The 13,412-nt window shown below is 61.2% G+C and overlaps 1 protein-coding gene across 1 annotated transcript; it reads right to left on the bottom strand.

The window, feature by feature from the left end:
* Nucleotides 1-3,670: 3,670 nt before the first annotated feature.
* On the bottom strand, nucleotides 3,671-13,097 carry AGT (angiotensinogen). The gene is made up of 5 exons (XM_054576730.1): nucleotides 12,958-13,097; nucleotides 10,230-11,086; nucleotides 6,028-6,295; nucleotides 5,216-5,360; nucleotides 3,671-4,464 (listed from the first exon to the last, which is right to left on the bottom strand). Exons 2-5 carry the CDS (start codon nucleotides 11,056-11,058, stop codon nucleotides 4,273-4,275), a joined length of 1,434 nt encoding a protein of 477 aa, XP_054432705.1. The 5' UTR covers nucleotides 11,059-11,086; nucleotides 12,958-13,097; the 3' UTR covers nucleotides 3,671-4,272.
* Nucleotides 13,098-13,412: the final 315 nt, after the last annotated feature.

Genomic DNA, 13,412 nt, shown 5'->3' on the forward strand with positions numbered 1-13,412 from the left:
GCCCAGAGCGTGCGTACCTTTCCTTTGTGAATTCAGCACAGGGTCCCGTAATGACCCATTTCCATCTGGCCAGTGTTGCCTCCCGCACCGCTGGGAGGGCCCTGCCCCCCAGTGAGGCTGCCCGTAGGCACGGGAGGGTCCATCCAGGGGCGGGCAACAAACACACCTGCCCATGCAGGCCCGCAGCCGCCCTCCCTCCTGGTGAGCTAGTCTTGTGTCGGGGGGTTAGCTCGTCAGGTGGACAGAGTCGGGACATCGGGAAGAGGTGGTCAGAGCACGTGCTGGTTTCAGCCACCTGCGCCCTTACACGCACCTGCACGCTCGTGCTTGGGGCACCTGCCCGTGCAGCATAGCGACAACAGGAACGCAGGCGTGCGCGTTCCTCCAGCTTCACCTGTCTTTGCACCTCAGCCTCCCCTCTGTTGAAAGGTTAGTTGTAGGGAGACCAAGGAAAGGGGGAAGTGACAGGGAAGTAAGCAGTTGGGGAGTCACAGGAAGGGCTTGCTTTGAGCATAGTGACGAGGCCTGGCTGGAGGGAGGACAGGGAGCCCTGAGGACGAGCCCTGGGGAAAGCCCAGGGCAGCGGCGTGGGCACCAGGAGCTCCATCGGCCCCGCGCCCGCACTGCTGGAGGCGGCTCCCGCCCTGTCGCTGCAGACTGCACCTGCTCTGGGCTTAGCAGCGGACCAGGCCCTGCCCCTGGGCGGGTGAGCGTCTGACTGCAGTTAGCGTTAGGGAGCTGGGTCAGGACAGGACTGTGGGAGTGAGGAGTGAGGGGGTGGGGACTTAACTACAAGGGTTTGACCTGACTCAGGTGTGGGGGCTGGCTCTCTGGTCTGCGTGCAGCTCGCGCTGCCTCTCGGTGCAGCGGGGAGCAGTCAGGAGGGAAAGGTGCATGCAAAGGTCGAAACAGCGGGGACGGAACGGAGCCTGCACCTGTGTCTCGCTGCCTGCCTGTGTCCCAAGTTCAGCAATGGGTGACCTGCCAGAGCTGTGCCTTTCCTGAAGCCGTGCACACACCCGGCCAAGGACCAGAGGAAGCTGCCGCCTGGGGCTTGGGAGGAAGAGGTCCAGCGGGGCCTACTGCCCCATGCCAACCGGCGACCTGCACCTGGCGACCTGCACCTGCCCGCCCGGGTGAGCGTGCCGTGTGGCTCCGCCTTCCAATCCCGCAGCCTCCAGCCAGCAGGAACCTCGAACGACCCCAGGAGGGAGTCCAGGGAGCATATTCCCCGCCGCACCTGGTGACCCGGGACAGACCTACCCAGTGGCCACATGGCTGACCTGGTCCCTCCAGCCCGGCCCCAGTCAGGGACAGACTCAGTGTCATCCCGTGTCCCCAACTGCTCTGCCTCCCCACTTTGTACCCAACACAGAGGAGGGCGATATGATTTGTTAGCCCTCCCCCGCCCCCACTCTACTGTTACTCCCATTCTGTAGGTGAGGAATGTGAGACAGAAACTTAGGTGTTGCGATAACAGGACAGTGGAATTTAAGCCCAGGCAATAGTTCCGGAGCCCAATTTGTTCGCCACTAGGTAACGCTCCCTCCTGGACATGAGCATTGAAACAGGGAGCTGATTATGGGGGATTGGGATCTAGGTTCTTGATTTTTTTTTTCTTTTTTAGACTTTATTTATTCTTAGAGGGGAAGGGGGGAGAAAGAGAGGGAGAGAAACATTGATCAGTGGCCTCTCGCACACGCCCCATCCAGGGACTGAACCCGCAACCGAGGCACGTGCCCTGACTGGGACCGGAACCAGCGACCTTTCACTTTGCAGGATGAGACCCAGACAGCGGAGCCGCGCGGGTCACGGCCTGGGTGTTGATTTCTTTGGCTCCCCTCAAGCCCCAGCTCAGCCTTGATCCAGTAACACCACAGTCTCCAGCTTGTTTGACATCAGCAACATCTTTAAGGCCATGATGTATGTTTTTAGGCTTAAGAAATGAGGATCTTTAGTTAAAAAGCAGAAGGTCCCAGAACGCTTCTCTCTGCCTTCCTCAGAACATCTCCTCTCTTTAAAATGCATGTAATTACTTAGCTGCGCTTTAGAGAATTTCAATCGAAGAAAATTTAAAGATGAAGTAATACTTTTTCATGTAAAACTAATTTTGAAGAACTTAACATATAGAACCAAAAAGCGGTCGCAGGCCCCAGAGCTGGTGTGCTGGTGTCCTCAGGTGCTGGGGTGCCCCGGAATGAGGTGGGGTGCGCCCGGGCCATGTCAGACGGCAGAAAGGGGGTGTGGCTTCTGTCCTGCATATCGAGTGACATCCGGGGTCTCGGGGACAGGGCTCGCTAATCCAGCGTGCGCATCCTGGATTTAGAACTCCTCCCGCTACCATCCTCCTGTGACACAAAGGTTGTGAAGAGCCTCACACCTGCCCAGAGGGCATTTTGCTGCCAAACGGAAACAAAAATTGTTTGGTTTTTCTAAGCTCCGTAAAGGCTGTGCGGTCAGATGATGACTCGATGCGCCGGGGGAAGCCGCCCCGGCCACCTTGGCTCCCAGTCCGGTTTGGAACTGGGCTGCTAGAACGGGCGGAGGCCATGGTCCTGTTAGGGGCCGAGTGCCATATGGTGGAAACACTCATTGACTCATTCGAGTGTTTCCCATTTTATAAATAAGGGGATGGGGGCAGGGAGGTGAAGTAACCTGTTCCGGGTCACACAGCATCTAGTGTCGGTGCTGGGCTCCCTGCAAGCCCGCCCCTCTCCAGGGCCCGCCCCCCTCCAGGGCCCGCCCCCCTCCAGGGCCCGCCCCCCTCCAGGGCCCGCCCCCCTCCAGGGCCCGCCCCCCTCCAGGGCCCGCCCCCCTCCAGGGCCCGCCCCCCTCCAGGGCCCGCCTCCGAGCGCCCACCAAGCTGCCCCAGGTGCCTGGCACCCAGACCCGATCACGCCCACAGAGGCAGGAAGGGCCAGCCGTCCCCCTTGTTCCCAAAGCTCGGGACGGCCTGTGGCCGACCAGAAGGGCGCTTGGGAATGTGAGGGGAGAAGCTGAGGTATGGAGGCTGTCGTTGCTGTTCGGAGCAGGCAGACCCGCCACCTGAACCCACGCAGGCTCTGGCCCACCGCCATCCCCTGGAGTGCGGCTCCGATGGCCCAGCAGGAGAGCGGGTGAGGCCTGGGCGCAGGGCGGGCACCGTGCTAATACAGCAGGAAAGCACTCGGTCAACTCTGAACCCGGCCATCCCGACTCCCTCCCCGGGGTGCCTCCCAGCCCCATCCCTGCTGTCACGTGCTCCGTAGCTCTCATGGGTAGCTGCTTTGTCACCTTGCCTGCTGAGCCCATATTTATAGACAGTGTCTTCTGTCCCTCAGCAGCATCCTCAGTTATCAGGGAGCAGCGTGGGCCTGCCGGGTGTCCAGTCCCTCCTCAGGCTTTGCCTGAGGTTTGGTGTGGGGCAGGGAGGAGGAGGACAGACAGGGACACTCAACAGACAGAAAGGAATGTGCAAGTGAAGACTTCTGTTCTGCTCCCCGGGCACTATGCCTCATCATGACACCCTGACCCTGTGTCCCAGAAACGGAGAAGTGCCCATCTGTCTTGCTTGTCCCCAGCTGCGTGGGGTGCGGAGCCATGGCTCAGGGCAGTCACTTGCCGCTGAGGAAGGAAGGGTCCAGAAAAACACATCTCCTTCAGCTTCTAAGACCTAGAAAGAACTTTTGTTTGTACGGTTTGTCTGCTAAATGGCATATATTTGTCTGCTAAGTGAATTTTTTTCCTTTTTGCTTATTGTTGTAAGACATTTATTAATAACAGGATAATCAGCCACGGTGTTACATTCTAACTTACACTCAGATGCTTGTTTTCCAAACATCACAAGTATCATGGGGAAGAAAAACTCGGGCGTTGTGGAGACAGCGTGCAGGCCACAGTTCCCATTCACTAAGCTGCAAAACCCAGGGCAGTGAAAAATATATATGTCAATTTTAAAACCCAATTTCTGTCTCCAATTAAAAAGGAAACAATTATTGGTTTCACAAACACGTTGACCCATGCAAACTCTTTCCAGGACGGTAGTCCTGTGCTGAACGCTGGTTCTCGGCTCCCCCCACGCTCCCAAGAAAAACCTAAGGACCTGAGGGCCTGCTTTGCCTGCAGGTCCTGCTGCTCCCATCACAGCACCGCCTGCCGGAGGAGGAACGGCTTCTTTCAGCTCCCAGCTGACTCATTGGAAGAAAAAGCAGAAGACCATGGAGACCAATTAGTGGTGCTTTGCATCGCTGCCCTCACCCACGGTGGCGGCCGCGTGTCAACAGCAGGCCGACCTCACACCGCGTTCAGAGGGTTGGCCACGCGGCCCAGGAAGTGGAGAGCTGTGGAGTCTTGGTCGTAGACGGCAAACAGGAATGGGCAGTTCAGGGTCACCTCCATGACCTCGGGTCCCGCCGGCTGCTGGGCAGACTCTGTGGGCTGCTCTCCCTTGTCTGCTTTGAGTTCAAACAGCACGCTGTTCAGCACCTGCAAAGCGGCAAGTATTGGGGTCGTTCCTGCGAGCTCTGCAGGGCCCAAGGGTGGCTGTGCAGAGCTGCCGTAGCGGAGGATGGTCCTAGCCCGTCCAGACAATGCACGGTGCCTGCAGGCCCTCAGCAACTCTCAGCACAACGTGAGGGCTCTGCCCCAAAGTGCCCTCGGACCTGCCTGTCCCAGCCTCCCACCTCGCTGCCCTGGAAAGGGCCTCTGGCCCCCGACCATGGCCCACCTGGGCTGAGGGTTGTCCTGCCCATTTAGCACAGGGTCTCCTGCTCCCTGCAACAGTGGCGTCTGAGGCCAGGATGGGGAGTGACCCCATGTGTCCCTGCACTGAGCACAGTGCTGGGAGCTCACAAGCCCCCTCTCATTGCCAAGGTGCGTCATCCTGGGTGGCAGCGGGAGAGCCTGTTCTCTGGGGGGCGTTCCCCTGAGACTGGAGCTGTCTGGCAGGGCCGGCCCTGCGCTGGGGGCTCCTACTCCCCTAGCCCCGACCGCAGGCAAGGTCCGGCCCGGCAGAGCCACAGAACATAGGGGCGGGGCGGGGGCGGGGGTTGCTGCTCTCCACCTGTCTCTGGAAAGCCCCAGAAAGCTCTGGTCACATCTCTCCCACCCTGGACACACACCCACCTGGCCATGCTCTCCTCTCCCACCTGCGCTACCCCACCTTCTGTGTCCCTTCCATGTACACCTCCCACCCTGGGAATGCACAGACCCAACCCAGGCACACGCCGCACGGTACCTGTCCGACGCGGGGATTGGTGTCGCTGATTCCGCCCAGGTTCGCCTCGGCGCCCAGCAGGGTGGGCAGCTTGGCCTGGGCGAGCAGGCCCTGCAGGTCGTAGGACACTCGCAGCGCCAGCTGGGGCAGGGTCAGGCGCATGGCCCTGAGGAGACGACCCGCCGTTAGGAAGGCCGCAGGCGGCTCCCAGCGCGCGGCCGGGGCAAGCAGGGGGCCCTCGGACGCCCTGGGAAGCCAGCTGGCCGATGTGTGCACCGTGGAGGGAGCATTTGCCAGGGGAGAAATTGCTCTGTCACCATTGGGAAGAGGAGCAAGCGGCCAGAGCAGCAGCCCTGGGGCATCTGGAGGCAAGGGCGGCTCCCCTGGGAAAGGCTGCCCAGGTCGCTCAGAGGGGACGAGCCCTCCTGGGAAGCCAGCCCCCAACAAGCCCTTAGAAGACAGCAGAGGTGTGTGTGTCTGCGCTGGCGTCCAAAAAGTCCCCGCTCAGAGTGCGCATCGAAATGCACCCTGACCCTCCAAATGGCGGGGCAGGGCAGGGGGGTGGGAATCACCTCTCCTGCCCCTAGAAAGACAGCGATTAATAAATCAAGCAGCAACTCAGCAGACGCTGGAGAGACGAGGGCAGATGCACAGCCTCTACTCCCGAGCAGCAGAGGTGCTGTCCCTGCTCTGTGCCCGGGGCTTGGCCGACACCAGCGCCCATGTCCTCCCTCGTCCCCCCACATCCCCTCCCATCCTAAGCAGAAGGCCTGGCACCGCCCCCCACTTTCCAGGGGCAGCGGGAGGCTCCGAGGGATCCCCAGGGGCCATACCGGGGAGGCAGGCTCTTGGTCCACGTCAGGAAGTCGTGCTGGAGGACAAGGGCCTCGGCCTCCCGCAGGGCCGCGGCGCAGTGGGGCCAGATGAGCAGCAGGCCCACGTTCTGGCTGAGGGGCACCCGGGCCACGGAGAGGTTGCCGTGGGCGTCGCTCCAGTGCTGGAAGGTGCCTGTGCCCGAGAGCATGGCCACCGACACGGAGGTGCTGTTGTCCACCCAGAACTCCTGGGGCTCCGCCAGCAGGGAGAACCCCTTCATCTGCCCTGGAGACCCGGGCAGGGACACAAGGGAAGAGTCAGCGAGGCCTAGACGGGCAGACGCCAGAGGCCCGGCCCCTGCCCGCCCTCCCCGGCACAACCCAGGGCCACCGCGTCTCCCAAGGGCCAGTCAAGTTCTCCTCCTGCCGCATCCAGCCATTGTGAGCTCACTAAGGGAACACCAACCGCCAGCGGTGACGACGGTGCAGCCAGGCGCCAGCCGGAGACGGTGCGCTGTCCCCTTAAGGCCCGCAGAGGACATCGGAGAGCTTAAGGAGCCTCCCGCACCAGGAGCTGGTGGGGCGAACGGACCCCGGATCTGCCGGGCCCGAGGCCTGGGGTCCAGCATGCTCCCTCTGGTTTTCGTTTTTGAATGAAGTTTACTTTTTAGGGCAGTTTTAGGTTCACAGAAAAATTAAGGGGCAGGAAGAGAGATTTCTCAGGAACCTGCAACCCCCGCCCACACAGCCTCCCTCACTGTCACCACCAGCACGCCCAGCACGGATCGACCCACTGCCACATCGTCACCCAGAGTCCCTAGCTTGCGTGAGGGTTCTCTCTGGGCGCGGCACAGCCCAGGAGCCCGGACAAATGTGCGACGGCGTGACTCCACCATCACACTGCCACACAGGAGAGTTTCGCTGCCCCAGACGCTCTCTGTGCACGCTCACGATTGTATGCGCATTCGGCACCAGCTGTGCCGGAGACGGCCGGCTGCCCACCAGGGTCCTTTGTCCCTTTCTCAGAGCCACAGCCTGAGAGCTGGGCGCGCCCCTCCAGGAACGAAGGCTGTGTGTCTCAAGACACCCTGCTGCTCGGGACAGACCTGCAGCCCAGCTGAGCCCAGCGGATTTGAGCTGCTGCGCTAGGCACACCCTCGGTGAGGGACCCGGAGTGGGGCTGGCCCTGTCCCCTGCCCGGCAGCGAGGCCGGTGGCAGGCAGCTGCAGAGCCGAGCTCTTAGCAAACTTTCGTCGAAGGCACGGCCACTCAGGGCACCTCCGTGACGTCCCACTGGCTCACCCCTCCTCTGAAACCCTCCCTGTTGCCTCAAAAGGCCTGCTCTGGGGTGTCTCTGGGAAGAAAAGTGAGGATGAGGAAGAGCCGCCACAGAGCAGCCCCGGGGAGCATGGCCCTCGAGGGTGTGAGGAGAGGAAGCTTAAAAACAAGTCACCTTGCTCCTCATTGAATCAGGTGTCCAAGGCCAAGGGAGTGGGGCTTGGGGCGGGAGGTGGGGGTGGGGGGAGGTGCGGAACGGGTTTCCCGGCGGGAGGGAGCTGGACCGGCTTTGCTGAGCCAGGGTCTTGTGAGAAGGGAAGGTAGGCCCTGCGTCTCTTTGGTCTTTGTACCCAGCGCACTTTTGACAAGAGCAGCTGGAGCGAGGGCGTGGGAGCAAGAAGCTTCCGTGTTACCCTTTGCGACAGCGTGGACGGACCTGCAGGGTATTATGCCAAGTGAAGTAAGTCAGAGAAGAACTAATACCACCTGAAAAAGGTAAAGGAGTTAAGAAAAAGCACCTCCTAGACCGGCCACAGTCCGGTGATTTCCCGGGTGAGGGGGCGGGCGGGGCGGTAGGAGGGGTTAAGGGGGGGAATGGTGAGGGAAGGAGACGGCCGGCGTGGTGAACACACTGTGCACCTGAAACCTATGTCATTTTATTAACCAGTGTCACCCCCGTAAATTCAATTTGAAAAAAAAAGCAGCAGCTCCGGCGACCTTCCTCACACGCTTCCCCTTGGGGACCTCGGCACTGGCCCACCAGGCCCGGCAGGAGGCTTTTTAGTTTAGAGAGAAAAAGGACTAAATTCTTTCCACCAACAAACTAAAATAAACAGGCGCTGGAATGTGAGCCGAGGGGGCTGCCCTCTTGCCTCAGCTCATCTGAGAAGCACCATCCTCGTCCAGCGTTAAGTAAACCCCTCAAGGTTAAGTCAACGGATGTCGCCGAACCTGCCAGCGCCAGCACCCAAGCCCGAGGTGACAGGAAGTGCCGGCAAAGGGCGCCTGAGCTCACCGGCTCTCCGATGCCCAGCCCCCGCTGGTTAGAAACGTCCAATCGTGCGCTGAGGTCGTCGTGGCAAAACATTATTACTAAACGGGATTAGTGCCCCCGACATAGACTGCTTGTTTCATAAACGGACCCGCATCGGGGGCAGGAAGGGCACACGCATCTCCACGTGACAGAAGCTGAGGTCAGGGCCCGAGAGCAGGGGCTGGGCCGTGGCGGGGCTGGGCGCGCACCCCAGGACTCCTGCGTCCTGAGCGTGACTGGTCTTTTTCTACGTCTCCCCCTTTTTCCTCCCTCACCTTCCCATCCAGCTCTGTCCTGTGGAATCACATGGATGGGCACTTCTCTGACATGAGGCCTCATTTCGGACACCAGTGGTTCTCTGGCTTTGCCTTTCTCAGTGAGCTCTCCCCTGGGGCCACTCTTAGAGACCACACGCCAGCCCACGGCCCCCCCCCCCACTATGGTGTGGCCGTCCTCAGCCGGATGGCCGGCCCCTCTGCTGGACTCTGCCCCCGTGACCTGTCCGACCTGGGACCTGAGCAAACGGTCTGTCTTCTTCCTCCTCGCCCCAAGGGCAGCTGGAGGTCCTTTCCTGGTGCCGTTTTAGGAACTTCCTGCATGTGACCAGAGTAAGAAAGTGATCTGCCCCTTTTGACCTCTCTCTCCACAGCTCTGTCTTCAACTACTGGCTTACTTGGGCTCCCTGTCCCTCCCCCGATCCCCCGCCCTCAGTTGCTAATTTTGAGCGAATCTCCTCAATGCCCCCGAGATGCCGGGCTCCCCCCGTTAGTCATCCGTCGCAGAGCCCCTAGCTTAGAGCATGTCCCTGGCGAGTTTGCCTCAAGTATCGCAACACCTTCCAAGGGCCCACCCATCTCCCGAGCACACAGCTCAGGCCACCGGCACGACCTCCGGGCAGAACGCTTGTCCACTTGGACGCCTGCCACCAAAGAACTCTAACCTTCCCAGCAGCACATTCAAAGTCTCAAAACCTGGCCCCACCCACCTTCCCAGCCTCGCCTCCCACTGTCCCTGTCTCCTCCTGATGTCCGATCTCCTTCTTCCCCTTGAACTTGGCCACCTCTGCTTGCAGGTTTCTCCTCACTGACGCCCCGCTCCCCTTGTCACCCTCAGGCCTCTGTCCGCTGCCCGGTGACACCCTCCTCTGAGTGCTCTGAGCCTCCCGGAGCACCCTCGTGGCGGACTCCAGCCTGCAGCTCCGGGGCCAGGGCATCGGCCCGCAGGGTCTGACTCCCCAGCGAACCTCAATGACCCGGGGTCGGGGCTCACGCCCCCTCCCCCGTGGCACCTCCGAGGCGCCCAGCTCAGCGTCTTGCAGCTTCTCGACGATCCCTTGTCGGGTGAAGGGGTGACCCATGCAGCAGGGGTTGCTAGGTAAGAACCCGCTCCGTGCGGGAGGGGTTTAAGCAAAGGGGTCCTTTTCACACAGGACAGTGACCTCCTCAAGAGGGAGAAACCCGGGCCTCCTGAGCATGGAGCTGGGCCGCGGGGGCCAGGAGATGTGCGTTCGGATCCCAGGCCCCGCGCTCACGGCTGGGCCATCGCAAGCAAGTCACTTTGTTTCTCTGAGTCTCTATTTCTGCTCCAGGGACAAAGGCGGTGACACCTCTTCACCACATCACAGGGGTCAGAGGATGAGAGCGAAAGGACGCAGGAGAGCGGCTGCAGAGACAGGGCGGCGGGGCGGGGGGCAGGCGCCCAAGCGGCGCTCACCCCAGGAGCCCAGCAGGACAGCCACGCCTGTCCTCCTGGGGGTGGCCCGCAGGAACCTGTCAGGTCAGCCCCCCTGCCCGGCTCCAAGGCCGGGCCCTGCTCAGCTCAGACGTTGGACATTAGAGCCATAAGGACAGGGAGCGCCCCGCTGTGGCACCCGCCTGGGGGCGGGGTCAACCCGGAGGCTTCGCCTTACCCTGAAAGTGGACGTAAGCGTTGAAGGCCATGGTGCTGTCCGGGCTGATTCCCGCCGGGGGACCGCTCATCTTCCACCCTGTTACGGCGTCCATGAACCTGTCGATCTTCTCAGCGGCGAGTTCGGGGTCCGTGGACAGGTCTAGAGAGCGCGGGAGGGTGATGGGGGCGAAGGGAGCCAGGCCCTGCACAAAAGACTGCTTCAGGCGCAGGTCAGGGGCCGTGAACAGGCCCACCACGGTGGACAGCAGCAATCTGCCCGGGCTGCGAGCCCCGCCCTGCAGGACCAGAAGGCCCTGGATGGTCTGCAGGGCAGAGAGGACCTTGTGGCCGTCCAGCCGGGAGGTGCAGCTCTGATCCTTCCCCGGGACACCCAGAAAGGCCTGCAGGCTGTGGGCTGTGGGGTCCAAGGCCCCCAGGTAGAAGGAGGCCAGGGTGCCGAAGAGCGTCGTCGGGGACAGGACGGCCGCACGGGTGGCAGCCCACGGCTCGCTCAGCGTCTTGTACATGCGGAAGCCCATAAAGTTGAGCAGCATCCCCACTGTGCGCGCCCTCAACTTGTCTTCCCCCTCAAACTTCTGAGCGGCCAGCACCAGCTGCTCCCGCAGCGCCGCCTCATCCAGGGGGGACGTCTTGGCCTGAATGGGGACAGGCGTGAAGGTCGGGTCTTGGGGCGTCTCGGCGCTGGGCTTCTCCAGCTGGTCGCAGCTGCTCTTGCTGTAGACGAGGAGGTGGAAGGGGTGTATGTACACCCGGTCGGCGGCGGGTCGGCCAGCCCAGGCCAAGAGACAGAGCACGGTGGCCGCCAGGCTCACACTTGCAGGGGCCATCTCTGCGGGGCGCTGGCCTCTGAGAACCCTGAAAGGTTTGGCGGAGGGTGAGCGGTGGTTATGGAGTGCCCTCTCGCCAGGCTTGCGCCACCATCCCCTGCAGCCTTTAGCCTGGGCAAACCCATCCATGGCTGCAAATTTTAACAAGAAGAAATGGATTCAAAGGCGCACCGAAAACACTTAGGCGATCCAAGTGCAGAACGCCCAGTTACGGCTGGGGTGGGTATGCTTTTGCAGGGTTCTATTCAGACGTTCGTTTTGTTTTGTTTTGTTGCATTTCTGTAACAGTGGGTCTATCCCTTCCTGCTGACACGGGACTCCTGTAAAAGGTCCAGTTGCCAGGGGAAACTGTGGACTGAGTGCTGGGGAAATCCTGCAGGACAGGCCCCAGCGGGCGGGGCGTGGGCCCAGCAGGTCAGCAAGCCCCCGCCCCGCTTTGCGCGTTTGTGAACCGCTCAGGCCCCCATTCAGGTGAAGCCATTTCATGGGTTATTTGCAAGGCAGAGGCTGCTGTTTGCTCTCAGTTGCAGTCAGCCCTCCTGCAGTCGGCACTCAACAGGGGGTCCGGGTCTTGGGGGAGCTCCTGTCAGCAGCCCACTCCCTATGGGTCTCCCTTCCCTCACGCCCTCCTTCTTGATGTCCCTGCTCCTGGTGGCTCTGCGGCTCCACAAAAACAGTGAGGGTGGCAGCTAACACAAAATCACGCATGTCACTGCCAGGGGCTGCTCTAGGTTTTTCCTGTATCCTCTTATCTAATCTTCACAGCAGCCGGTCCCTTGCTGCTGAGGCTTCCTGGATTTCCTGTTGCAGCGGCTGCGCCTGGCACTCTGAACTCACCCTGCTCTGCTTTCCTTTCGCCATAGCCCTGATCACCTTGTAACACTGTGTATGGTTTACCGGTTTATCTGTTTATTGCCTGTCTCTTCCCCTGAACGCAAACCCCACAAAAACAGGGTTCCTGCTCTGTTTCTTTCGCTGACAGACACCACATCCCCCTCTGCCCACCTCCCTCCCACCAAAGCGCCTGGGGCGTAGTAGCCACTTGAAAAGTAAGTTGTTAAATGAATTCATTAATGTTCCTTTGCAGAGGAACAGAGGTTCAAGGTCACACAGTTAGTAAGAGACAGAACTGGGATTCAAACCCAGAATCTTGAAGCCACAATCCACACACACAAGCAAACATCCTATGTTGTATCTTGAACAAAACTAAGTATTTACCTTTGTGGTTTATCTGAAAGTTCAGAAAGCATTTCCTATTCCATTGCTCTTAATTTGTACCCTAGTCCATGAGCAAGGGAGTTCCAGGCACTGATTTATTCCCATTTATAGACGAGCAAACGGAGGCTCTGAGAGGCAGCGAGGAGCTGAGCTGCTCCAACCCAGGTCCTGCGCCCAGACTCAGGGAGACGGGCCGCCCCTCACCTGTGCCCGGTGCCAGCACCGCCCTGGGCGCCCCGAGCCTGGCCCCACCCTCTCCCAGCTCCACTGCCTGCGCAGGCCTTCCTGCTCCTTCCGGCTGGAAGGGGACCCAGTGGACCCTCGGCCACCATGACCTGGTCCTGTGCCGGCCCCAGAGGACCCGGCTCTGCTCAGAGGGAGCGGGAGGACCAGCCACCCTGCCAGCTGCAAGGAGGACTGGGATTCTGGAGAACCCAGGGCAGGGCTGAGGGGGCACAGCTCGGGCGGGGGGAGTGGCATCTTCTGAGGCTCCGGGGATAATGTCCCCTGCGACGGAGGTCACCACAGTCCCCTGGCTTCTGGCTGCTGGAGGCTGGTTAGCTCTGGCCCCTCCCCGCCGAGCCCCAGCCTTCCAGGCCCCGCAGGCAGCTCAGCTGCTCTGGGAGAGATGGGAGGGGGCTGGGGCTTGGGAAGGGTGGGTGGAAGGGGCTCCCGGCTTACCTTCTGCTTCAGTCCCCAAGACAAGGGCAGCCTCTGCCTCCAGCCGGGCCACGGAGGCCTCTTTATATCTGAGGGGTGGGGATGGAGCCGTTCCCAGGCTGTTCTGTGCCCAGGCTGGGGCGAGGGGTTACATCACAGTGGGGGTGGGGGCCCCAGCAGCCAGGGGGACGGGCGCCAGAGGGACTCTCACGCTGGGACAGCTTCCAGGAAGCCGGGCTGATCGATGCACCATTCGCTGCTGAACAGAACGAGCTGGTGCACGGCCAGTTACACATTGACTGAGGCTCACCCGAGCCGGGGCCACGGCCGGCGAGGCGCAGCAGCATCATCCCCTGTGGGTATGCGATGCGTGTCTGACCCGCATGTGAAGTGCTGGCCCAGGGCAGCCACCGAGCCTCCTGACGGAGCTGCCTTGGGGCGTGTGCGCTCCTGAGAGGCCCCGGGAGTGGCCCGGG

Source organism: Pteronotus mesoamericanus, unplaced genomic scaffold (genome assembly GCF_021234165.1).
Source record: "Pteronotus mesoamericanus isolate MK-2021 breed Mesoamerican mustached bat unplaced genomic scaffold, CSHL_Meso_final contig_347, whole genome shotgun sequence".
Lineage (NCBI taxonomy): Eukaryota > Metazoa > Chordata > Mammalia > Chiroptera > Mormoopidae > Pteronotus > Pteronotus mesoamericanus.